This window comes from Mustela erminea, chromosome 11, assembly GCF_009829155.1.
Source record: "Mustela erminea isolate mMusErm1 chromosome 11, mMusErm1.Pri, whole genome shotgun sequence".
Classification (NCBI taxonomy): Eukaryota; Metazoa; Chordata; class Mammalia; order Carnivora; family Mustelidae; genus Mustela; species Mustela erminea.
In genome coordinates, this window is record NC_045624.1 from 102,070,573 (window position 1) to 102,098,389 (window position 27,817).

The window sequence follows — 27,817 nt, forward strand, 5'->3', positions numbered from 1 at the left end:
GACCGGGTGTCCTATCACGTTGTTTGTGCCAGTGAAGAGTCATTATCTCCTAGGAGTGCTCCTGCATAACTCCGGTAGGCTCACGTCCTCGAACATCTTGTCCCTTCTATACCAGTGCTGTTCTCCTTATTTTATGAGTGGCTAAGCATAGTTAAGCATAGTTATCTTAAGGCTATCTTAAGGCTAAGCATAGTTAAGAGGCACAATTCTTCTCCTCCCTGCATCCACAAGGCTCTGCACTTCTCTTGCCGAACTGAGCTAGCCTGTGTCTTCCCTAGAGTAACAGAGTTTGGCAGAACTCGTAAGTCAGGGTTCCAGAAAGTCTTCGTGTCCCTACTCTGTCTTAGGACCCTGCCACCACTGTGAGAACAAGCTTGGGCTAGTCTGGGACAAGATGAGAAGCTACAGGGAGCAGGGACCAGCCAGCCCAAATGAGACCACGTCAGGGTAGTCAGCCTGCAGGGGACTGGGCAGCTGACTGAGGACGCATGCGCGAGCCCCACCGCAAATAAAAAGTTGCTCTCCTGTGTGATAAATGCAAGGCTAGGAGTTTAAGCTGCTACCTTTTGGGATGGTTTGTTACATTGCAAATGCAAAACTTCCCGAAACCAAACTCAGAAAGAGATTTTCTATTCCTTTTTTTCCTCTTGCTTTTAATTACTTGACCACTTGAGCACACCTCTCTCAGAGGTCACAAAAAAAAAAAAAAAAAAAGAAAAACTAAAACCAGTCAGTTTAACTAGCTTGTCTGGTAAAATGATGAGAGTGGACGCACTTACAGTCGTTGGTGGGACTGTGTGTGCATGGAAATCCACTGTTCTGCCCTGCAGTGAGGAGCTTCTGCCCCGAGCTTCCAACGTGCCAGCACTCAACCCAACTTAAGAGAAAGTGGATTGGGAAGTCACTGTGATAATCTTTTGTCATTACGGGTATAAAAAATTGAAGCCAGTCTTTTATGCCTCTTGAATATTCTCGTCTGAGTCCACTCAGGCAGATTCAAAGAAATGAAAAGCAGACAACTGGCGGAGGCCTAGCCTCCGGTATTAGGTAACCAGGCGCGGGGGGCAGAAGAGTACCTAAGGTAAGCTTTTGGGAAAACCTCTTTACTCCCACGTTGCTCCCTCAAGGGGGAATTGTATTTTATTTTAAATGCAAACAAATAATTATTCCTAGTGTTGTTATGTAGGTTCTTTGATGTAGACTGTGAATTTTCAATGCATGTTTTATTTATAAGTGGAAAATTCTTAGGACACCCACAAATAAATTCACTCGACGAGAAATCATTAGGCCCCTGGAAAAATTGCCTCAATGCGCAAGTATGAGTTCTCTTACTATGAATTCACTTCTCCTTTATGTTCATGGTGGGAAAATGCTGTCTGTTTCACACTGCTGACACCAAGCCTCTTTCCCCTCCCCCATTCCACCACTCTTCCCCCGGGGGACCCAGTCCATCCCCAAGGCAGGGCAGGGGTCCATACACTGTCACATGGCCACCGGATGCCAACCCAGGAGACTCAGGTCTCCTCCTTCCATACCTAAACTTGACTGAGAAGATTCAGCCTCTGAGTCGCTCCCACCACCTCCTCCATTGCCTCCTGCCGGGACCTGCTCACAAGTCTGGCTGCCAGAATCTTCTTCCGACCTCTCTGTTGCAATGGTTCGCTGAATGTTTTGATACCTTTGCATCAGAAAATGGAAAGACAGGAGTTAACTTTTGCTTATTGCCTTGCTGGGGGCTGATGCTCTGAATCAGGGAACTGGAGAAATCTGTAAAGAATCGTCTTGAATATTGGCAAATAAATGCTTAAAATTCCCACAAGATACCGAAACAACTGGCAAGACAAGTGTGTCCAGATGAGTGGACTTCTTTTCGTTTTGTAAACTGTGATAAGTTTCAAGTATGGTAACTTTCACACATTAACACAGATAACTAGTCACAAAAAACCAGCCTCTGCCCTGCATTAAACAAAACCAGACTAAGTTTAAAATAATGGTTTGGGAAATAACTTTAAATGTCACAACTAAGATATCAAATTACTTCTACATTATTGTACATATTGTGGTCTATAAACCAGAGTAATAATTCTACTCCCTTATTGTCATCTGACAGGTAACTGATATCATTGGCAGGAACTGTGGAAATATTACATACTAAGAGCATGCTGGCCGACAAGCAGATGTTTTCTGCTGATTTGAAGGCTCATTTTATTTTTCTTCCCAGGTTGAGGATTCGGCCAGTCAGTCACCTTTCCAGGTACTTACTAAGTATGTACTGACTCTCCCAAAATGCCCAGGCTCCGTGCTGGACTTTCAGATCCAAGTCAGGTTGGGAATAGGATTTCGGCCTCTGAACACACACAGTGGAGACAGAACAAAGAGGGGAATGGCATGCAAGCCATCACTCTAACAATGTCAAAAAGCTGTCCCAAAGCATAAGACACAGACAGAGAAATACCTCGATGCCTACATTTTGAATCAGTATGAGCCTGTTGGGGACCTTTCAGGGAAAGAATGTAGACTAACAGAGAAGAGTTCAGTCTTGCGGAACTCTGAGTAGCTGGGTGGGTTCCCGGGAGGTGTGGGGCTCAGGCAGCGAAGGGACCAGCAGAGAGGGAGACAGGGAGCCCTGAGGTGCCCCTGTAAAGACGGGTTCTTGAGCTGCAGCAGAATCACCTGTGGGCTTGTTGAAACACAGACAGCTGGGCCCCACTCCCAGAATTTCTTAGATTCAGTAGATCTGGGGAGGAAGGAGGCAAGACCCTGCATTTCTAACTAGTTCCCAGGTGATGCTGCTGCTGCTGGCCCAGGGACCAACTTTGAGAACCACTGCGGCAGGATCTGGCTAGTTGCTGAAAAAGAGGTTGAGCTAGCAACTGAGAAAGAGGACTTCCGTCTAGGTGGGGCATGCACTGCAGGAGGAGAGCATGAGTTGGGGAGAGCAGCTGGGAACCAGCCACTGCAACAGCCCAGTCTGGAGGTGCTAAAGGCCTGGACACAGGCGGGCATGGGGGACGATGGTGGCTCTGCAAGCATGGGGGAGAGGAACAACCCATGGCTGGGGGAGAGGAATACCCCCCCACGGCAGGGAGAGTAAGATCTGTCTCTGCCCCAAATGCAGACATTTCCTAAACCTCCCTGCCTGTCTCATTTACGCTGTAATTTATAGGTTGATGTCTAGCCGTGTCCTTCCTCTTTGCTCTACTTCCCTCATCCATGTAGCCCCCTTATCCTCCCCGCCTGACCTCTGTTTTGCCTAATGTCTCAGCCTACCAAGGCATACACCTAGGATTCAGCTTCCCCTTTCCTCAAGGCCCAGCAGGAATGGGAGAAGGAGCTGAATTCAAGAGAGACTTCGTGGAAGAATCGGTGTAATCTTACATGCAGACTGCGCAGGACCTGGCGGCCTGTCTGGATGCAGAGATTGAAGGAGGAGGAGACAATAGTGACGGTAAGTGAGGGAGCCAGTCCTGAAAAGGGACATGTAGGAGAACAGGCAGGAGGGAAGGGAAGATCTTGGTGTGGATTTGGATATGTTGACTTGGAGGTCGTTGATTTCATGCAAGTGACAAGAGGCAAAGGACCGGTTGCTGTATGAGTCTTGCACCTAGGAAGGAGATACAGGGGGTGGCGAAAGAGGTGTGAAGAGGAAGAGGAGAGTGAGAGCCCAAGGAACAGTGAATAACCAAGTCTCCGAATGCAATCCAACATGGGGCAAGGGGGAAGCATCATTACAGAGTCCACTGTGACGGGGCTTCTGAAGACCAGAGACCTCCTTCTTTGTTCTTTAAAGGAATTTTTTTTTCTTAAGTGTGGTCTCTACACCCCTTGCAAGAGAATCAGCTGGGCGATTGTTATAATCACAGAAATCAAAGCAAAATTGAAATCTGCATTTCTAAGAAGTCCTTCAGGTGGCATTACTTCTGTCTAGGTTTAAGAGTCACCAGTTGGGGGATGCCTGGGTGGCTCAGTTGGTTAAGCGGCTGCCTTCGGCTCAGGTCATGATCCCAGCATCCTGGGATCGAGTCCCACATCAGGCTCCTTGCTTGGCGGGGAGCCTGTTTCTCCCTCTGCCTCTGCTGCCACTCTGCCTGCCTGTGCTTGCTCTCTCTCTCTCTCTTTGGCAAATAAATAAATAAAATCTAAAAAAAAAAAAAAAAGAGTCACCGGTGTACTTTATCTACAGAGGCTCAGCCACTCATTCATGACGTGTGTCAAGAGACACCTTTGCCTGCAGCAGTTACTGTGGGGCATTTTTGAGAAGTCCTCTAATAAGAAAACAGGGAGAGGGCAGGAATGAGCAAAGGATTATATCGAGGAATCCCATGTTTATTTACCACGTCAACCTGTCTGTGGTCTGGAGGTTGTGGGGAAGGTGAAGGATGGCTGTCTGCTGTTCTGCCTGTTGGAACTCAGAGAGTGCCACCATGGTGGGAGGGACAGAGTGGGCCACTGAGAAGCTGCCTAAGTGTGTAACCTTGACCAGGGGAGGAATGGGGCTGCCAAAGACCAAGGGAGCTGTTGTCAGGGAGATTCCCTAAATGATTCATGGCAGGCTGCATTTTCCAAAAATGGCTCAACAATATTTTTAGTCCCACATGCTCTTCTGGAACCTAATTACTCATCTATTAAGACGTGGAATCAATGTTGCCTCTCCTTGAACCTGGGAAGAGCTTGTGGGTACCTTGACAAATTGAAGATAACATAAGTGACAGTTTGCAGTGCCCATGCTGTGAGGTCCCATGGGAAGGCCATAGATAGGTGTTTTGCTTGACAGTCACAGCCAGCATCAACCTCCAGATATATGGGTCACCAGCCCCGGCAACCCTCTGCAACCACAAGACAACACAATACCCCAAGAGAGAATGGCTTCACTGAACCCAGTCAGCCATGGAAACCATGACAAATAAAAGTGATATATAATAACAATGATGGTAGCAATAAATTATCATTGTTTCATGCCGCCAATTTTGGGTGGTTTGTTACTCTGTGAGAGATAACCCAGAACAGAGCACAGACAAATATAAAGTTGTAACCTCACTTTTCCTTCCCAAAGTACAGTGACCACAGAAGAGAATGTCTGTGAATCAATGCAATCTTATTTGATGATGAAAATGTCAGTAATTTCACAACATGCTGTGTGTCCTCAGTTGGACTTTGGTTGTCTTGGGCTTTACTGCGTCAACAGCCTCAAATCCCAGGTACTACACCCCAGCCCTGATCTGTCCTGAAGTACAGGGACAGTTCTGGGGAAGCAGGACACTCAGCGAGGGTAGCCTCAGACACTCGCTCTGTTTTAAAGATGAGAGGGAGTCAGAACAGGTTCTCTCGCATTTCATCAAGAATTATCCTTCCACGTCCTCCTTCATACTTTTTAAAATATTATATAAAGAGTTTATGGCAAGATGGGATTGGGAGGGAGACTCTTAATCTTACAAAACAAACTGAGGGTTGCTGGGGGGTGGGGGTTAGGGATGGGGTGGCTGGGTGATGGACATTGGGGAGGGTATGTGCTATGGTGAGTGCTGTGAAATGTGGAAGACTGATGAATCACAGACCTGTTCCCCTGGGGCAAATAACACATTATATGTTAATAAAAATTTTTTTAAAAATACTTTATTAAAAAAAAAAAGAGTTCATGGAAATTGGTAAGAAAGTCAGCCAGAATATCTAATTTATAAATGAATACACACACAGGGATGCACAAAGCCAAGCAAGAGGAAAACCTTCCAGAATTAAGCCAAACCAAACACAAAAGCCCAGGACCATACAGTTCTCATGGGAGGAACTATAACTGGTAAAAGAAAAACTTATGGAAACAAAAGTTGACCCTCCCTGTCAGAAATCAAATGTAAGAACTAAAATCCTGGGAGCACCTCTTAGGTCCACAAAACCACACCCAAAGATGGGACAGGAGTGAAGTTGTTGTTGCTGGCAGAGCGAGCCTGCACTTTAGGAAACATTAGGCATTGATATCAAGTACCAAGACCACAGTGATCTCCTGTGGCTTGCGCTTTGGAGACTATAACCCCCAGAAAATACTCCTGTGAGACAATACTAATATTTTACAGGGCCTTCAGCCTTATCCAAAATAGTGATGAAAGCAATAAGGAAAACATCCAGCACTATGGCAAATGAAGTTAACTAAAGTACAGTCCATTCATTGGAATACTATACAACCATTTAAATGATATTCTAAGTCTCTGTAGCAATATGAAAATGCTTATAGTGCGGCAAGTGAGAAGAGAATATAAAACTAACTACATATTATCATCACAGCTACACAAGGTCTATGCATGCACATGGAAATTAAAGACAAGATTTTTTTCAAAAGGTAAAGCCTGGGGTCATAGAATTATATATACATCTTTTTTTTTTTTTTCATTTTTAAACTTCCATGTCTCAATAATAGAAATATTTTATCCAAATAACTAAAAAACCCCAAACTTTAGTTGATTATTTGAAGTGAGAATACATATTTATATTTTCTGCTTGTTCGATAAATATCTGTGAAGGTGCATCGAGTTAATTCAGAATATTCTGAAAGTGAAAGAATTAACTAGAGAAACTCTTACACTGAGTCCTGTTAGACTCTGGTACCCATCAGGCATGGGGAGGGGTACCCGGGAGGACAAGGCAGAAAGTTTCAATCACAGAAGAGGCAACCACTAGCTCTGCGTGAAGAGTTCTGGGAGATTTCAGGGACCACAGGACATTCTCATGGGCCTTAGCAGAATGGAGCATGGCAGACAGGTGGTGAGGGACGTCTCTGCCGCAGAAGCACAGTGGTCAAGCCATAAAGGCCAGGAAAGGTGTGCTGCGTGTGGGTACCGGTGAGTTTGAATGTGGTCGCTGTAGGCTGCACTGTGCATTCTGCCTTTTTCAGTGTGCATCTTCTTGCACAAACACACTTGACTTTCATAATTATGCTGTTGGGAGTCCAGGGAAACCCCACTGGGTCCAGGACAGGCCACCCCAAAATATGCCATTTCGGCATATTGATTATTTTGAATTAAAGTTTTAAGAAACCACTAGTGCAGAAGGACCCTCTGACCGTCCTCTGATCTCTGAAGGCAGGAAGTGAATTTCCCTTGTGAATCTGCACCTGGAGGGCAGTATCCTCTTTATCATCAGGGATAGGGATCAGGCTCACGACGGCTGGGTAAACCAACCTTGTTCCTCTACACCAATTTACTACCCCAAGCCCAAACTGGTTTGTTAATTCTTTACACAGAAAAAATGTTTCTTGTCATTTCTTTGAGTCTCATAGTTCTGTGAGCTTCCCTACATATGAAATTAAATTTAGTTTTCTCCTTTTAATCTTTTTCTTATGTCAATTTAAGTATTAAGTCAGCCAAAGAACTTAGGAGGGAAGAAAGAAGGTTTTCCTTCCCTTACACCTTGCAACACTGAGAAATACCTGTTTTGCTGTGAGACGGGGATTGCTGTTAATTCCTTCTGATAACCAACAAAGGTTTTCAGAAAAACACCCCCCAGGAGTGATCACATCCCAAAGACCAGCAGTGTACTTTCTGTGGCCGCCTTATCATGCCCGGTCACTGAAAAACTCTGTAAGCTTGAATGTATTAGGTTAAGATAAGCGCTGAAGAGCCGGGATACTTATCTCGAGGTTATCTGGCCTTCCCTAAGTAGGTTTTCTCACAAGAAGTAAGTACTTTCTCAAGTCACCAAATTTCTTTTCTTTTTATCTGTCCAGATGGATGTGCCAAATACCACTTCCTGTTTCACAAAGTCTGGCTGCCTCTCCTGACGGTTCAGCTCCACTGGAGGGCACAGGAATTTACACATGAAAGCCTGTAGAACTTCTCTAGAGGCCTGATTCAGGATGGATTTGGCCTAATTTTTATATTATATAACCTGAATATGATGAATTTTCATGGATTTTAATGTCCTAGGTCAAGGTGCTTACTTCTGCTTCAACGTATTGTTTTCTTTCAGTGCTTGGAACTGTACCTCCTGTAGATAATAGCCTGGTGATACTCTCCCTATGTCTCAGCCTGCCAAGTTCAGCTCCTAATCAAGTTTAGCTTCTCTGTTTGGGCAGGAAAGATCTACAGACTATTTCTGCCTATGCAATCTCAGTGCAGTCTGTGTAAAATGAGCTTGCTGTGTCCTCCACATTTTTATTGACAGGAGTTTCATTGTAATCACCAAGAAAGGGCTCTCCTGTGGATTTCTGATGCATTCTTAACTAATAAAGCTGGGTTATCACAAGTTCTGTAACGTGTTTTCCTTCTGTGGGAATGACGGTAGAGAAATGTACTGCCGATGAACATCCAGCACGGTTCTCATTAATGACTTTAAATGCTCAGCTACTAATGGACAAAAAATGGACAGTGAATGTCTTCCAAATGCTCGAGCAATCAAAGAATCCTGGCGAATTTCACCTAAGCGTGTTCTTCTGTGTGCAACAGTAACCAGAAGTTCAATTTTTTGCCTCTGTGTGTTTTTCATAGGACTAAATTGCCCACTTTATTTTTCTGGCTGATACCATCAGCTTCTAGTTCCTTATACTGTATAGTTCCTTTCAACTTTTCCTTTGTTTCATCCTAATGAGATGGCTCGTGGATAAGGCTGAATTCAAGCATGCAGTTTGCGGTCCTGGCTACGAAAAGTATCCCCAAACTGCCATCTTGGCCTTAAAGAAGGAAGAGGTCGGATATGATGCACATGCTAGCTTACAGCGTGATAGAAATGTTATTTAGGATCTCATTTGCAGGTTAAAAACAAAATGGCATCTTGACAATTTCACAGGTAAGAGTCTGGTTTTTAGACCAAACAATCCTCAAAAACTGCTTTTAAACTTTTTTTTTTTTCTAAGATGAAAGCTGTTTAGGAATTACTGAGTATATAGCAATTAGGGGACCGGGGCAGACATGAATACAGACAGACATGAATACAGGATGGTACTGTTTTTTCTCCAGACAGCTTTTAGTATTCTACTGAACACATCTTTGGAGGGTTCTCAGCTGTTTGAGTTCTGGGCCCTTTTGAGAATCTCATGAGAGATATGGGCCAGTCTAATGGGAAAATGTGCATCCATGTATAATTTTGCATACAGTTTCTGGAGGGTTCATGGAACAAAGGCATCCTCAGTGAATACCTAGGGAGGAGGGTGGTCTGAGAGCCCCTGGTTAAGGAACACCTGTTTTTGAGCACATGCCATCAAGAAGTTCAGAGAGGGATGCCTGGGTGGCTCAGTTGGTTAAGCAGCTGCCTTCGGCTCAGGTCATCATCCCAGCGTCATGGGATCGAGTCCCACATCGGGCTCCTTGCTCCGCAGGGAGCCTGCTTCTCCCTCTGACTCTGCCTGCCACTCTGTCTGCCTGTGCTCGCTCTCGCTCGCTGTCTCTCTGACAAATAAATAAATAAAACCTTAAAAAAAAAAAAAAAAAAGAAGTTCAGAGAATTCTCCATCTTTAAATGACACTCAGGCTTAATTAGTCTCCTGCCACCAAATTCTAAATCTAGCTTTCTAAGTACCTGCTACAAATGGGTTTCTTAAGGTACATAATTACTTTCCAGGTTCCTCATACAGTCTGAGCAGAAACGTGTAAGTGGGGGGGATTTTCGCTGGCTGCCCTTCTCCTTTCCAAGGGGTTCCCAGGGGTTCCCCGCATGCCGATCACCAACCGCCTGTTGAGCTGCTCCATCTGCTGGATGGACCCCGATCTCCGCATTCCATCAGGGGTGGCTGCTGCTGTCGGACGCTGCCATGTGGTTGTGCGGTTCACGTGGTCCACATAAAAGACCCGCCCGTGGCTGTCAATGCGAGCTTCCCAGTCTGGTGTGTGATAAAAAGGCAAAAAGAGAAATCAAGGACAAACTCCTGATTCACGGGAAATAGATACCACTGCCAGGTCTTCTGTAGGTAGAACTCACTGTTGGTGACCTGCTAAAGATCAGACCCTGCCCCCAGCACCTGCCATGACTTTGGAGGGACTACTGCTGTACTGGCTTTCCGAAAAATAGCCTCCTGCACTCAGCGTCTCTTAGTAGCTAGGGTTCCTCAAATACGACCTATGCTACGATTCTACTGTTTTCTAAAGAGAAAGTCTGATGTTTACTTTATCTCTTCCCTTAACAATCTCTATCCTGTCAATCTTGTTGGCTACTCCAATGACAGCTGCAAGATTGGAAACACCCTCCAGGGAGCGCTGACAGTCTGATGCCGGAGAATCCTTTCTTTGCTAAATCTGAGAGACAGCGACTCGTCGGTGAGGGGATGATGGCCCTCGTGTTAAAACCACTTTTAGCTACAGTTCTAAGATACTGTACCTGAAACTTCAGATGACCTCTATCCAATACTCTGCAACTTTAATTCATTGCCATTCCTCTTGAGGAAGAATGGAAGGATCTGAGCCCTTCAAACCATCCTTTTGGTAAGTTGTAAGTTCAGTGTATTTTCAACCCACCTGTGGCTGCCAAATATCTCTTGACAAAACAAAACAAAACCAGTAACAACTATTAACACACATCAAGATTTTAAATACCTCTTCACTGATAAATAATGAACACACATCAAGCGTTGGACTACCTCTTTGCTGATAAGGAAACATCACAAACAGCAGGGGGAGCCCAAGACAAAGATAAATTCTTTCCTTCTCGGATTTCAAAACCAAACAACTGAACGCGCACACATGGGGGGATACACGACATAAATACACGGGGTAGGGCGGGGTGAGTGCCAAAGTCCTCAAACCCGGGAGAGCTAGAAGTAAAACACACATAAATAAGCTTCACACAGAAGAGCAATGTCTGCTGTACAGCAATGGGCAAAGCTTTTAGAGTCCAAATGTGAAAACGTGGTGGAAATAAGAGCTTCATGATAAAGTTATGCTGCAAAATGCGTTAGGCTAAGGAAGAAAAAGCAAAAAATGACTGCAAATGGAGGAAAACTATTCAGCCTTTTAAGTAAGAAAATCCATAGCTTTAGGGAGTAGGTCAGATATTAATAATTCTATTGAGAAATGATCATTCAGGTAATGACATAGCAACTCTCAATTTTTTTAAATGAGAAAAAACAATATATTTGGTATATTTATGGTTTTATGTATGCATGGTACATCTGTGACGATGATAACTTACGTCTGACATTTACCTGAGGAATTGCCAAATAATGCACAATGGAAACCAAAATACCAGAACACACCAAATCTTGTTTAAGACAAACTGAAGGAAAAACATAATCAGATTGTATAAATATATTCTAGAAGGTGTGGACGAAAATTGTCTACTAGATAATCCAGCTCAACTGTTAGCTGTAAATGAAAAATAGCCCACTGATAAAACTGGGTATATGTGTAACTACTAGGTAATTAATCTTGATCCAAAAATTGTTAAAATTTCAGTGATTCCCCAACAATTTTTTTTTTTTCTTGAACTCAACATGACTGTCATTCAACAAAGAAGGAACATGAGTCTTTGAAGAGTATTGTGGTATCTGGTTCAGGTGAACAAACAAACTCCTCTCAGCACTCCCTATGAACGAAAAACTACGCCAGGTCCCATGGGCACACTGCTGAGAAATGAGGGTCCCCACCCTCCAGTTCCAGCCATGAAGGAAGGACTCCAGTCTCATAAATCCTCCAAGGAAAACACTAGCAAATGGGGCAGTGCAGTGGTAATAACAATTTCTTTCTACAAGTTCCCATATTTGCCAATCTCTCGTGGAAAAGGATGGCAAGCCAGCCAGACATGTCCTTCTGTCAATATATTAAATATGTAATAGTGTTAACTATAAATGCATAACTGTACATTCATATGTGTTCAGAAATATTTATATATTTCTATTTATATATTTATATATTCTTATATATATTTATATATTTATAATCTCTAGAGATTATAAGCATTTTTTTCTGGGTTAGTTTGTAAAGAATTTACTTTTACATATTGTGTAAAGAAAGATTTCCAAATAGAACTTTAGGCCTCAGTGTATCCTGACAGACACGGCACTGTGTTGGCTAGACAGATTCCTGCCAGTGATTACCTTTATGATGCTTGGTAAGTAAGGGTGATTCATTTGTGACTGAAAGCCCTAGCAAATATAAAATTCTATCCTTTCCATGAAGTGTAGGAACAATGTAGAGCCTAACAATGTACCATCTTTAGTTATTATACTAAAAAAAGCCTGTAAAATTATTCTCCTTTTCTTCTTTTACTTTAACAAATGCAATACCATGTTTGCAGTCTACACCTTTCTCTTAAACTTCAGCCACACATCCAATTGCCTTCTTGACATCACTACCTAGATGACATCTCCAATAGAACATGGTCAAAATCAAGCTTCAGATCTTTCCCACCAAAACCTCTATCTGCAGCCTTCCCTTCCCGCCCCCGTTGAAGGCAAGTCCATCTTTCTAGGTTAAAATGCTTGAGACCATTCTTGATTCCTGTCTCTGTCTCAGACATCACATCTAATCTGTAGGCAAACCTACCTACGGAACATAGGTCTAGAACGCAACCGCTCTCCTCACTACCTCCACAGCTCCCACCCTGGCCCTAGCCTCCTCTGCCTCTCACCTGGGCCACAGCCATAACCGTATGTTGGGTTTCATGCTTCTATATTTCCTCCTCAAAATTTAATGCCAATAGAGCAACCGCAGAAAAACTTACAAAACCTAAGTCAGAGAATATCACTTCTCTGCTCTAAATGTTTTCCTTTCATCCAGAGTCAAAGCTGAAGCTGTTAAGTGGCCTACAGGGCCCTGTGTGTTCTGGGTCCCTGGTATCTCCCTGACCTTATCCGCCACTACTGTCTCCCGGCCCCAGACACACTGGTCTCCCAGCTGTTCCTCAACCTCCTCTAAGCCTAGCTTCCAATGCTGCCTCTTAAGGAAGCCTGCCTGACCACCGGATTTAAACGGCGAACCAGCCGCCAGCGCATCCTCCAAATCCCACCTCGCCACACTCTGCTTATGCCTGCCCACAGCACTGCCCACCATCTAACCTGTTACACTATTGCCTTGTTCACTCTTTTCATCATGGGTGGGTCTCCGCCTGGCTACACCGTATGCTCCGCGAGGGCAGGGATCTTTGTCTGTTTTGTTTACCTTTTATTGAATATTTGTTGCATTTAATGAATATTTGTTGAAAGAATGACTATCAAGAAAATTCTGGGGGCACCTGGGTGGCTCAGTGTGTTGAGCCTCTGCCTTTGGCTCAGGTCGTGATCCCAGGGTCCTGGGATCGAGCCCCGCACCGGGCTCTCTGCTCTGCAGGGGTCCTGCTTCCCTCCTCTCTCTGCCTACTTGTGATCTCCCTCTCTCTGTTAAATAAATAAAATCTTTAAAAAAAAAAAGAAAGAAAAAAAAGAAAATTCTGTTGTTAGGCTTCCCTACCAACATTTGTCATATTTTTCAGTGTTGAATGAACAGAGAACTGAGACCCAACTGGAGAAATTTGTCTTCATTATTGAAAACAGCTTATATAAAGTAAATCTTTAAATTAGACTTATATTCAATTATTTACCAGGTCCGGAATATAACTAGTAATTACTCTTGCATGGATTGGAGGTCAATTCATGCACACAGGAACTGATAGGTTTTTGTTGAGGGGAAGTGTTCCTTTCCTGGTAAGAACATGTTATATATATGTATTTATAATAGATATTTTTTACATAAGTGCTAAGTATAGTGATGCTGAAATTTTACTAGTCATCTGTGGACTATCCATAAATCAATATATAAATAAAGAAAGGAATCAGGTATCAAAAATTAAAAAACATAATGTTTGCCCTGATCCCCCAAACAAATACAGTATTCTTTTAAATGTTTACATATTAAAGGTATTTATTCTTTTCTCACTGATAAATTACAACTGAATAGGACAAGAATGGTGTAAATGCAAAATATATCATGTTACCAAGAACAGATGAATCAGGAAAATTTTTTTTTAACTGTAACCTCCTAATGTAAGCACAGGCAAAGGAATGTAAAGAAATATCGATTCCTTGCATCCTGGCAAGATTCTGCAGTTGTAAAATTTATCAAATCTTAAAGGTTATCTCTGCTTGAAAAATAAGCCTAAGCCAAAACAGAGATGTTCTAGAATTATTCGTGAACATATATATGCGAAGTGACTGTATAATGTCCAGGGTATCAGTTCCTTCTTAGAAATGTATGATAATGTAGTATTATAAGGTTAAGGCCAAAATGATATCTAGGAACTACCCAGTCTAGATCTAGCATGTAGCTAATGAGAAAATTAAGGCTTTACTTTACAAATAAGAAAACTCAGTCTCTGAGATATTACATGATTTTCCCAAGTTCAAATGACTAGTTAAATAGTAATGAGTTACACCATTACTATGGATGGAACACCATCCCTAAAGATGATACTTTTTTCTGGAAGCTCCTAAGAACTACCGAAGAAGTAGGCTGTCACCTATTGATGGAAGTTATAGCAAGGCAACACAGGTCCTTGCATCCTGATGGGTTGAATGTTTTATTATATGGAGGCATCTGCGATGTAACAGCTTCAATGGAGAACAACAGGATTAGTCTATCTTGACCTGTGAACTTCTGAACAGAAAATAGTAAAATTCAGGACTTAAAGGTCATGTACAGTTTGCAAGGACTAGTCAAGTCTCGTAAGAAATACTCTGTTTCAGAAGTTGAGGGGCACTGAAGGTAATGGATTATTTCTTCAAGATCCCATACGGAAATCATTCATCAAAACACCCCATTTTTACAGTAGGTGCCATGTATATAAATGTATATATTTTATAGTCGTGTAAGGTATGGAGTTGAGGAAGACTTTGGATCTGTACACACAAGTTCATACTGACCTGTTTAGACTCGATAGGAAGAATTAAGACATAGACTTTAAACACTAAAGCTTACTTGGTGGAAGAGGCTCATCGATTGTTGGGTAGTGATGATGTTCAGGTCTCAAGGAAGGAAGCTGGCTTACTGGCTGGGAATTATGGAGTATAGGACATTCACCTACGGACAAGATAGTCAAGACATTCAGATTCACTCATTGCTGCAGCAACTTCATCAAAAAAGCATGACTAAAACAAATGACTACAAGAAAAAAAAAAAAAAACCCAGAGCGGGCAATCTATTTTTGTGTGTGTCAGTTTGCTACATTCACAGTCGTTCATGAGAGAGGGAATAGGGGGATTCTTTTTTTTTTTTTTTTTTTTAACCCAAGAAAATAAATACTTCACGACTATGATCTGTATCACACAGACCAGTATGTAGGATCAGGGGTCTGATTCTGTACCCACTTGACTTTTGTTAATGGGAGGGTGGCATCAGACGGGGACACAAAAGAAAATGAGCAGAGCCTGACTTGAGCCCAGCTAAAGAAACAGGCCTGTTTGAGGGAAGTGCAGCATTTGTGAAGTCTGGTAAAAGCTTGGTGAGCCCATACAAAACCAAAGGTCCTCATTTGGATAGGTTTCACCAGAGGGCTGCCAAGAGGCTGTTTTTCAGATTTCGATTTCGGAATCAAACTCTTAGATGGTGCCTTTCAAGATGGCGCTGAGGAACTGGTGGGCCAAGAAGGTAAATTCCTCTAGTATGGAAGCTTAGGGACTGGGGTGAGGAGCAAGTAGCTATGGATCTTGTGATTGTTCTAGATTATTCTGAGGAAAAATCAGACAAGCCAGGGTACTCTGGAGAGAGAGAAAAGGACAAGAGACGAAGGAAGTAGATAAGAGGCAGGAAGACTAAGAGAGGAAAACTTGAAACACAGAAGTGGGATAGAAGGAAGAAAGACAGACATGGAGAAATTTTAGAAATAAACATATCCATGGAATGCATACCTTGATTATTATAGACATAGTTAATATTATTGTCAAACAGACTTAGAGTGAACTGAACAATGTGCTAAAATGATGTTCCTATTTCATGACGTTCTTAGGTCCTGGTAATCCTGCACGAGAGTGGCTATGTGGAGGGGAGGCCCATAGGGTCAGGTCACATCATCAGAAGCAATCACTCTTGACCTTTGGAGAGCTAGGAAGACCTATGCCCTGAGACAGCCCCCGTTCAGAGTGGTATCCCTCTAGCTCACACACTCCTGGCTCACTGGCAATAGCCTCTATTGGCCCGAAGACAAAGGTCAGGCCTTCTCCTTCCTCTGCCCTCCACGGCTGACGCAAATAGCAAGCGTTCCATCATCCCTTAGGTCAAAAAGGAGAGAAGCTAAAAAAGAGTAGTGAAGATCTTTATGGGACCCCAAATTTCAAACATGTCCTAGAATGTCCATACACGGAAAGGATAATTTCTTCTCACTCTAGATCCAAAAAAAAAAACCACAAAAACAAAAAAAAACCCCACCAAAACTGATAAAAAAAAAATTAATTAGGAAGTTAGGTGGGTTTAATTTAGCCAGTTAATTCCTAGAGCTAACTGTAAAACAAAAACAGAGATGTATTCATGGGTCCTTTTAAATGCTAAATATATAGCATGATTTCTTGTGCAAGCTTTGGTATGTTGCTCAAATCCTGGGGGCCTTCTGAAGACCCTGAGGAGACCGAGGAAGGGGTCCCTTGTGCTGGTGCACCACTCCTTGTGACTGGACTCCTGGTTCAGACAGGGGCTCTGTTTTTAGTGGATCCCACACTCATGTTTGCTTTTGCATGTGCTCAGTGTCAGAAACGAAAAAGCGATGGTACCGTTGTTATGTCACCAGCTGCTGCATTTTTTTAATTTGGTTTCTTAAAAAGAACAACAAACTTACCTCTTGTAATTAATTCGACCAATCGGGTTAATTACTCCTCCAAGCTAGTGGAAACACAATACTGCCGTTTGCTGGGGTTAATGGAGCTGACCCCACCTGCTCGTGAACCCCAAGCAAATGCAATGATACGACAGGCGCAGCTCAGCCCACTGAATGGATGGAGCGCAAGGAAGAAGCAAGCGGGTCTGTTCTGCGGGAGGGCAGGGCGCCACACACTCACCCTTGCCTCAAACACAAAGCAAGTGGTCAGACCTGCTAGAATCCCTGAGAAGGAAACATATTCCACTTTAAAAGTTAGCCTCCCTGCCTCTCTGCCTGGAAGAGCCCTTCCTCGGTCAGAGCTGAGCCCTCCACGTGCATCATCTCATTTCATCCTTTCCAGAACCCTTGGAAAGCGAGTCTCCCTTCACACCCACTCCACACACGAGGCACAGAGCATTCCAGGAAGCTGGCTTAGGTGGCACAGCTAGGAAGGGGCGGGAGACTGAATTAAACCCAGGAGGCCTGATTCCAAGGTCTGGAGGTCAAATCACATTACACTGCTCTTTTCATTCGATCTGCAGACAATTTTTCAAAAACTGTTTAATGCTGAGGTTAAAAAGGAGGTTTTCACAGAGAGGGGAAGAAACAAAAGGGAGATACGGAACCCATCTTTCCTAAATGGCTGCAGATTCAGTTATGTGGACACGTGTACAGCCAGCCTACCTTACCTAACTTAGTGAAGGAATTCCCTGTCTTGGAAGCCACAGGAAGGGGCGAGAGTGATTCTTGTGGAAGAACAGTGCACACGTGCCAAAGTCAGGCGGGTGGTGGTGAAGCCCTGCTTTCTTCAAGTGTGTGCTGGTGAGGGACAGTGACTCACCACCAAGAGGGGACAGGGTAGGCTCATGTAGCCTGTGCCCAGCTGTCATGGGACTGGCCATCTCAGGAATCTTTGTGTTGCCCCCAGCAGGCACAATCTAGAGACAATACTACCACCTCTAAGTAAAGTAAAGCCTGTAGGTGCTTCTCAGCCATTTTTGAGTTTACAGTCGGCAGAATTCAGAAATTCACAATTTTCTTTCGAAACTGCCCTGCCAAGAGGTCCACTATGGCCCCCAAACACTTTCCTGTCCTTTCTGTTAAGGTGGAGGTTTCCCAGTTGGACTGTTCATCCGTCAAGGGCATGGAGAGTGTTTGTTCTGTTTTTTTGGTAAAACATGCCTTTGTAAACTGAACCAATTTTCAAGTAATGATTACCTCCTGACATGGTGGTCAAAATACACACCACAGGCTACAGCAGGTGACAAACCATGACTCTGGCCTTGTTATGCGGCTCTGAGCTAAGAATGGTTATTACACTTTAAAGTGTAAAACTGTTAAAAAAAAAAAAAGTAGCCTTTGGGAAGAAGAGTAGCTTAATTCTGCCCACTTGATCTACAAAGTCTAAAATACTTGTTTTCGGGTCCTTTACAGAAAAGGTTTGCCAACCTCTGGACTAAAACACCCCGGCCAGCTCCTAGTTGTGCCTCTTACGTGTGTATCCCCAGATCTCTTTATACTATAATTATTTTTAATTCTGTTGTAATTACTGAGCCCCTCTCACACCTCTGACAGTTGTCCATCTTCCTGGGCTCAGCACATAGCATCTGGCCCAGAGCAACTCAAAACACCCACATTAAAGAGAGGAATTGTCCATCCCATTCTCAGCCCTGCCTTTCCATATTGTATGTCACCGTGGTTTTCCTCCCTGTGTTTCTCTTTCTTGACCAATCTCTTGGCACTCCTCCTTATCCCAAGTGCTATTTTCCCTCACTCCATCTTTCTCTGAAATGTAGAACTGGGCATTGTCGAATACTCAAGATTAAGTTTTATGCTCACTTTCGTTGCTATAAAATTTTATAGGTGCCAAGCATTTGTTTACGTGCTAAGAATCAATCAGACAGAAAATACGGTTCTGGCCCTTGATGAGCTTACAATCTAGAGACAATACTACCACCTCTATTTGGAGGCTAATGTAAACAGGAGAGCAGGAAAATAGCAGAATCTGTATTTTTCTCCTTTAAAGCAATGGAATTATTTCATAGTATCATGTGACCTTTGAATTATTTCCCCCATGTCACTGTCATTGACTGGAAGATGGTTCCCAAATCTGGATAAAGAATTAATTTTATAGAAGATTCCACAGGCATGACTAAGAACAAACATCTTGGGTTAAAATATAGAATATATTTTAAAACTAAAGGTGGCAGCTTTTGGATCAGAATCCCACTTGAAACGAGGTGACTTATGAATTCACGTGATTTTTTTTCCCCCTCCCATTAGCCAAAATAGCCAAATTAAAACAAAACAAACAAGAAACAACAACAACAACACAAAAAAACAAAACCAGAATTAGTTACTATAGCTTTGTTGTTTGAAATCTGAGTGTGAGTCCTCCAGCTTCGTCCTTTATCAAGACTGTTTTGGCTATTTGGGGTCTTTTATGGTTCCATATAAATAATAGGATTGTTCTATTTTTGTGAAAAATGCCATTGGAATTTTCATAGGGATTCTCACAATCTTGTAATACTGCTCTGGGCAGTGTGGACATTTAACAGTATTGATTCTTCCAATCCATCAGCATGGAAGATCTTTCCATTTATTTGTGTCTTCTTCAATTTCTTTCATTAATGTCTTGTAGTTTTCAAGAGAACAGGCAACAGATGGGTGGCTGCCAGAGGCAGGAGTGGGAATGGGAGAAATGGGTGAGCTGTTTATATTTTTAGATTGAATAAATAGAATAATAGTAAAAAAACAACAGTAACGAGAACTGAACAGACAGAAATAATGACAAATATATGTAGGCTATACATTTCCATATGTACATAGGCTACGTTAAATTCTAAAGCAAAGGTAAAAATCAATGTTCTTCAATTTATATTAACATTTATTGCTAATCTTCAGTATGTTTGGGGAAGTCAGCAGATATTTATACATTACCCACCGAATGTTGCCGAATATTTTCTGCTTGTATCATTCAAGACTATCTAGGGTGCTCTGGTCATTGTCAAGACCAGAAGGGTCACATGTACACTAACCAGTTCTAGTGATTAGGTAAAACAGACAGGCACGCATACTAGAGCACACTCACATGAGTGCACTAGTTGTACTTCTTGGTGTGTATCTGAGAGGTGGTGGATGTCTGCTAGTCACAGTCACGAATACTTACATACACAGATACACACGCACATACATGTACAGGACAGGCATACATTGCCCCGGCAACCCCATTTGAGACTGATCTCACTTGTTTTGAAACCTTGCTGGTGAGACCTGGGTCCCCCTGGTGGTCCTATTCTCACTCTGATCAGGTTTGAGGTCTAACCTTCTCTCCGATTGCTTGGCCCTGCCACGGGGGACTCCAGACCTTCCACGGTTCTTGCCACGCTCCCGGCGGGGGTGACCAGCTCGTCGTGCCACGGCCCAGCCCCGTTGGCCGACTCCGGGTCAAGCTCCGGGCTCTGCACCGAGTCTGGCACAGACTCGAACGCACTGTTCTCCTCCTCGTCGTCGTCTTGCGACGAGAAGACAGTGCTCTCGGAGATCTTGGCGCTGTCCACGGAGGAGAAGCGCGTGTGGCTGGCGAACCTGCTGCCGTTGTAGCAGGAGGGGCTGTAGCAGGAGGCGCTGTAGCAGGAGCTGCTGTAGCAGGACGTGCTGTAGCACGAGGAACTGTAGCAGGACGGGCTGCAGCAGGACGTGTCACAGCCCTCGCAGCTGTGGTCCCCGCCCTGCCGGGGGCTCGAGTCGCTCTCACTCCCCGTGCTGGGCAGCAAGTCGCCATCCGGGACGACGCCGTTGGTCAAGCCGGAGTGGCCCGGGGTCGCCGTGCCTGGAGTGGCCCCCTCGGGTCCCTCTCCATCCTCCTCGAGGGGAGGTGGCGCGGCGGCAAGCGTGTCCACCTCGCTAAGCCCGTCCTTCTCCGAGGCATCCTGGAGGGTGGCCTCCTCCTCCGGGCCATCGTCGCCCCCCTGGGCGGAGGGCATGCTGTGCAGCAGGGTGTGGATGCGGATGTAGTGTGTCCGCGGGGTCTCGGGGTCCCCGCACGCCGACGCAATCACCGTCTCCAGCTCGGACACCGGCAGGGAGCACGGCCTGCTTTTCCTCTTCACGGAGGCCCGCAGCGGCAGCCTGTCCTCCCCCTGCCCCAGGGCAGATAGGTCGCCCTCCTCCTCCTCCTCCTCGGCCTGCTCCTTCTCCTCTCCCCCCGCGCGGCTCTCTGCGGCCGCTTCCTCCGCCTCCGTCTCCCCAGGGCTGCCCCGGGCTTCGCTGTCCTCCAGCAGCCCCGGCGGGGGCACCTCCCCCCCCAGCTCCAGCCGCTGGGCCAGTTCTTCCGCACTCAGGGCTGGCTCGGCGTCCTCGCGCCCCGGGCCCAAAAGCTCCCCAGCCCCGTCAGGTCCCACAGAGCCCGCGCCGTCGTCTCCTGCCTCGGTGGTACCTGCCGCTTCCTCAACCGGCTCGGCAGGCTCCAGGCTCTCGCTCCCGGCAGCGTCGCCGGCACGGTCCTGGCTCGACGGCTCGGGCTCCGAGCTCCCGGAAGGCTCCAGGGCCTCGCCCGCAGGCTCCCCGCGGCTGCTGGCCACCAGGCTGTTCATGGGGCTGTCCTGAGTTTCCGCGGACTCGGGATCGGTGCTCAGGGAAATCTCCTCGTCATCTGCGGGCGAGAAGAAAATGTCATTTCTCCCAGAAGAGGGCATAGTGGGGTTCGTGCATTAGTGTACTCTGCGGGCCCCGTAAGCCATCCTAAAGGATTTCTGCATGAGGATATCGGATGGAGGCGTTGATGAGGATTTCTCATAGGCCAAAGCTCTGCTAAAAAATTCTTTAAGAATGAGTTCTCCGTTTGTTAATGACAATTTGTGGTTGTGATCTTTCAGAATTCTGTTTCAAGGGAATTCATAGTTTTGGTTAAAATACCCAAACCCTATAAAACTAGCTCAACAATGTTTGCTTCAGGGAAGACTGTACAGAAGCCCTTGGCGGGGGTGGGGGGCGGGTAGTGGAAGGGTGGTTATAGGGCCTTGCCCTAAGGCAAGGCTGATGTTTGCTGAGTGTCCTCTGTGGGGTCCAGCAGGTGGCAGAATGGGTAAAGCCAGGTTCTTAGCAACTACAGAGCAGAAAATGACTACTTGATGGGAGCAACCAGGGTCCTTCTGTAGCCTGTTGCAGGTTATTGCAATGGAAAATAAACAAGGTCTCCACATCAACCAACCATTCAAGGAACAGCAAGCACTGTTTACTTCTACCTTCTCCCAGCTGCTTGCTCTGTTGGGTGCCTGCCTGGTGTGAACCTCCCATTTCAAGAGCACTAGTGCAATGCACTCACTGAAGATGAATGATCTCTCTGGTGAGCCGTGAGGCCATCTTTACTGCTACAGTGAAGGAAGAGTCAATTTCATTCTCGGGATGAGTGTGAAAGGACAAAGCAGTCAGGGTGTTTTCTCACAATCTGCATTATCTGTTGGGCACAGACCACCACAACTGGACTTTGACAAGTGGGCCATGAAAAACTACAGACTTAAGAGTTTTCAAAGCCTCATTAGCTTTAACAGCAACTCATAAATGTGGCCCAGAAGGGCTAATTCTGGCTAATTCTCAGCGTGATCTACACTCAGTAAGGGGGTTGTGGGAGAACACCAAAGTAGAATTATGAGGCATCTCATCATTCTTGTTTGGAAATGTGTTTTGGCTTGACAAACAGAAAACTGGATGATTCTGAAGTTTTCGGTCTGATTTATGTTTTTCATTTTCCCCTGTGATAAATCCATTGTACAATAATAGTTCTTCAATAATGTGATATGCATCACATTCGTTCATGTTTCTCATTCATTCATTCATTCATTCATTCATGTATGCGATGATTAAGCATCTATTGAGCATCTCCTATGTGGGTGCTGGGAGTAAAATGATAAATTAGACACGGCTCCATACCGGTGCTCATTGTCAATTCCCCCTCCACTGTCTAACCCTCTACCTTTGGGTCACCAGAATGAAGAGGAGCCTCTCAATCAAGGGGACAGCAACCTGGCTTCCAGAACAGATCACTGCCTTCTGGGTCTCAGATGGAGAAGGGAGAGAACCACAAAACCTAGGACATGTCTGGAGAGAACCATGGTTATTGTATTTTAAGAGAAAAGAACCACACCAACCCTAGGCTAGGACAAGACATGAAGTTGATGCCAAAAATACCTGGGTGGATGGAGGAAGTGATCTCAAACCGGAATTGCAGCTGTCCACTCACATGATCTGTTGGAAGCCTGCGGCCCAGTGTATAGCTGACCACCCTATCCCTAGAAGGAAATAAGCACCATTACAATCTGGTCAGTACCTCTCCTTAAATATTAGACAGCATGCTGTCTATGCTGGTAGGTGAGATGGGTAAGTCCAGGGAGGCCCTGCTAATAGGAGGCAATGATCCACTCAGGTGCAGAGAAGACAGACAGAAGCTAAACATCTGCTCAACAGCAGTGAAAAAATTCAAAAAAATCCTTATTGTATGTTCTACAGCAGGAGTCAGGAAACTGTAGCCCAGGGCTCAAATCTGGCCCCCTACCTATTTTTTTTTTTTTAAACATCTGAGCTCTGAGCCTTTTACATTTTAAAACAGAAAAAAAGCAGAGTAATATTTTTGTGACACATGAAAATTGTCTGAAATTCAAATTTCAGTTCCTCGAATAGAAGTTTTATTGGAATGCAGCCATGCTTATTAGTTTACTTATTGTCTGGTGCTGCTTTCATGCCACAACGGCAGAGTTGAATAGTTGAAACAGAGACTACATGGTCCACAAAGCCTAAAATATTTACTACTTGGCCCTTTACAGAAAGTTTGCTGCCAACCTGTGTTCTAAGCCAAGAAACCCCCCAAAAGACAACCATAACAACAAAAAAGACATGGGTATCTTTGCCTGCTTTTCCTGTGCAAGCTGACGTTTTCCAGTGCCCTCAATGGACATTGCCAGCAATAGAGGCATGTCTTGGAGTCTGTATACATACTGTCTAAGAAAGGATGCTGTCATGGTAACTGGAGCGGTCTGGATAGCTGTGGAGTGCTTCCACAGGGGACCTGCTGCAGGACGGACTGAAGCAAAACTGGTAGGTTGCTTTCCAGTTATGCTAACTCCACGGTCCCACATACAGACTCTGAAACTCTGCCCTGGAGTCTGGCATATTCCCCTCTGCCCACTCAAGGCTACTTCTTGATTACCAAGAAGAGAATTATCCAGGGGGAATCAATGTGAAACTTCGCTTTCATAGTTTCATCAGCAATGGAGCTTTAGCAGAGCGCTTTTCCCTCCCCCCACCTTGGCTTCAATAGGAAAGGTAATTATTTTGGATATTCAAGAATCAACAAATCCAGTTTAATAATAACAAGACATATTCCTAAACTGTTTGTTACTCAAATGATTCTGTATTCACTCCATTTATTCACTGGGCATGCTAAAATAGAAAGATAAATGGCTGGCTGGTAGCATTTTAATGTTTCTAGAAAATACTGAAAAACAATCTGAGGGGTTTGAAGGGGCGGGGGGTGGGAGGTTGGGAGAACCAGGTGGTGGGTATTAGAGAGGGCAAGGATTGCATGGAACACTGGGTGTGGTGCAAAAACAAGGAATACTGTTATGCTGAAAATAAAAAAAAAAAAAATTAAAAAAACCCCCAGCATTATGAAACAGTCTATATCCCAATGATACACTGAGTTAATGTATTTCTTTGGTCAGCCATAGTTTAGCATTTGAGGTTCCTAGGAGGTCCATTAAATAAAGTATTATAGGGAGCAAAACCCAATGAACCACAATCTTTATTAAAAAGGACCTTGGTCAATATTATGAAGCAAATCTACTATGACCACAGGAAAGAGATCTTGAACCCAAAAACCTAGTTGAAATCAGGGGATGCCTAAAGACAACCAGGCAGTGAGACAAAAATTAAGTTTTCTATTTGTTCCAGGCTTTTCTTTCTTCTGCTCCTCACTCACTTCATTAACAAATATTTTTTGGAGCCTGTGCCACATGAAAAGTGTCACAGTTGATACAGAGCTTGTAATGCATAGGCCTGCCTTTAAATAGCTTACATCCAGCTAGAGGCATAAGGCAGGACTACTCTAAAAAGTTCAAGGAAGCCACGGCTATCCCACGTGAAGCTGAGGTGGTCCAGCTATAGGACTCAGGGGAGGCGGAGAACTAGCCTAGGGATGGGGTGTTATAGGCAAAGGAAATGAGGGTGCCTTCTGAGTTGCCTTTATTTTACAAGCCAAGATTACGCTATTTTTTAAAAAAATGGATGATCTAGAGTCTTTTAGTCCCTATGTGCCAGGGACTGCTTTGCATTCTTTTTTTTTTTTTTTTTTTAAAGACTTTATCTATTTGACAGAGAGAGAGAAGTCACAAGTAGGCAGAGAGGCAGGCAGAGAGAGGGGAGGAAGCAGGTTCCCTGCGGAGCAGAGAGCCCGATGTGGGGCTCGATCCTAGGACCCTGGGATCATGACCTGAGCCGAAGGCAGAGGCCTCAACCCACTGAGCCACCCAGGTGCCCCTGCTTTGCATTCTTAATGTACATTTGTTTGTTTGTTTAATCCTCACAACCATAAACAGAAAGCACAAACACTGTGTCTGACACAAGGACATGGCTGTAGCCCCATAAATGTCTCTCCCTTTGGCTTGAGAGTTAATGGCACGCCAGTACGCACGCGGACGCACACAGGCTACAATGCGCTAATTAAATTATGATAATCATTTGTGATTCCAAAGTCCTGAAAATCCAAAAAGCTTTAAATGAAGACAGTTGGAAATTCTGCACATTCTCCTCATTCCTTCAATATCATTCTAAGGGCTGCAGTGGCACAGCACAGCATAGCATACATTTATGTCCCAAGAACTCTACCTAGCATTTTCAAATATAGTTGCTGTTAACTAGGGAAATATACACTATATATAAATATCTCATCTGCTAAGAGTCTGTTTTAATGAGAATCATGAGAGGACATGAAAATGAAAGATACAAAGAGAAACATTCTTAAATATAACTGAATTCTGCAAGTGACCTAATTGCTGTTGTCCATGAGAATTCATGCTTTTAAAATTTCATACATACTATCTAGCATTTTCTACAAATACTAGCATCTTCTAAATCTCTCTACGCTAGTAAACCAGCATTTCATCTTGTTATAGAAATGTCCCAAATGATTAAATTCTATACACAAGCAGAAATAATATTCTCGATAGCAAAATAAATTTTAATTTCTAGCTGTATAGAAAAATACCCCATGAAGGGCTCCTTTCAGTATATACGTCTTGGGATTTTTCTACTCTTCTGCAGAAATACCCAGTGATACATAAACAAGAGGAAAGGGAAAGGTTGGTGTAACTCAATGCTGTATCTCAAGCAAGATAATTAATGGGAGAAGCCAAGGAAGTTCAATACCACCATTTTAGTCTGAGTCCCCACGAGACTACATTGTTGCAGCTTGGAGGTGTCCCCTCGCCTGCTCACTGAAGTCTTAGTGATACTGAGATCTCAGGCACAGGTTTACCCTATGGCGTGTCTTTCCAGGAGTCTTTGGACGGGCATCGACAGCTTTCCCAAGAAGCGCTTGATGATGGGGCGGCTCTTAGCAAACTTGTCCTTCACTTCAATTTCCAGTACATCAGTGGGCAAGGACACAAAGCTGAATTGCTGTAATTAAACAATATGTCACATCAATATTATTTGCTATTGATCAGATAATATTTTATTATTTTGATAAATAATACAATATTTTATTTTTATTTTTTATAATTTTTATAAAAATAAATATTTATATTTTTATAAAAATAAACTTTATTTTTATAAAAATAAATATTTTCATTTATTTTATTTTATTTATTTTATTTTATTTTCACCTCTCAGTTTTTAACTGAGAGGTGAAAGGGCTGGCCAATTCCCAGCCCATCTGCCTTGGATGAAGTCATTATAAAACATCTCAGTGGCAATATATATATATCAAGGTCTTAGAAATGCTATGAGCCCTGTTTATTCAGTAAATGAATAATAACTACACTGAGGCACCTTTTTTTGATGCTTAAAAATAAGACTATTCTTGGGGCACCTGGGTGGCTCAGTGGGTTAAGCCTCTGCCTTCAGCTCAGGTCATGATCTCAGGGTCCTGGGATCAAGCCCCGCATCGGGCTCTCTGCTCAGGGGGGAGCCTGCTTTCCTCCTCTCTCTCTGCCTGCCTCTCTGCCTACTTGTGATCTCTGTCTGTCAAATAAATAAATAAAATCTTAAAAAAAAAAAACAAGACTATTCTCCAAGACTCGAAGAATAAAAACAGCTCACCTTAAAGAGAATGAATCCACTTAGGTCCCATTATACTAAAGGTATTAACATATTTAAAGAAAGAACAAGCATAAAGTCATCTATAATTAAGGAAGTGCACTTTAAACCGTAACAAAATACCTCTTTTTCTTGATTATAATGGCAGAGATTTAAAAATGTTTCATAGTACCTGTATTCTTGACAGTGGAAAAAGAAATCTCACACTATTGATGTACAATCCCATTCAATTGATTCAACCTTTGGGAAAGGAATTGGCAATATTTACTGGCATTTAAGCTGCAAATCCCCTGCAACTCAGAATCCCAATTTTAGGAATTCTCCCTCTGGATTAACTTGCACACTTGTGCAAATTAACAATAGCAAAAGACTGAAAAGACCAAAAATGTCTATCAACAGCAACCAGTTAAACTAAGGAAATCTAAAATAGAAAACTCTGTTGTCACTAAAAAGAAACAGGTAAATATGTACCAACATGAATAGATACTTTAAAAACAAAGTAAAAAAGCAAGATGTATAACAATATCAAGAGTGGATTTCATTTGTACTTGGAACTGCAAAGAAAATACCTGGAGGGGTAGGCTCCAAACTTAGCCTTAGGAAGTAGGTTAGTAGGGAGGAGAGAAAAACATCTTTTGCATTTGATTCTTAAACTGTTCATTTTTTAAACAGCTGCATGACCAGTTAAATTAAGGATAGTAAATCTTTGAAATAGAAAACTCTGTTGTCATTAAAAAGAAACAGGTAAGTTAAATTAAGTAGGCTAGTAGGC

The 27,817-nt window shown here is 43.6% G+C and overlaps 1 protein-coding gene across 6 annotated transcripts in view; it reads right to left on the minus strand.

The window, feature by feature from the left end:
- HECW1 (HECT, C2 and WW domain containing E3 ubiquitin protein ligase 1) overlaps positions 1-27,817 on the minus strand; it is a 460,363-nt gene that overhangs the window by 84,700 nt on the left and 347,846 nt on the right. For 5 of the 6 annotated variants that reach the window (XM_032305355.1, XM_032305359.1, XM_032305356.1 and 2 more), the window contains 6 exons: positions 26,264-26,406; positions 22,924-23,024; positions 20,060-21,388; positions 14,865-14,966; positions 9,652-9,802; positions 1,536-1,678 (listed from right to left, as the gene is read on the minus strand). In XM_032305355.1, the coding sequence (XP_032161246.1) occupies positions 1,536-1,678; positions 9,652-9,802; positions 14,865-14,966; positions 20,060-21,388; positions 22,924-23,024; positions 26,264-26,406 (1,969 nt within the window). The remainder of the gene's footprint in view (positions 1-1,535; positions 1,679-9,651; positions 9,803-14,864; positions 14,967-20,059; positions 21,389-22,923; positions 23,025-26,263; positions 26,407-27,817) is intronic. The other variant, XM_032305360.1, reaches the window with a different exon arrangement.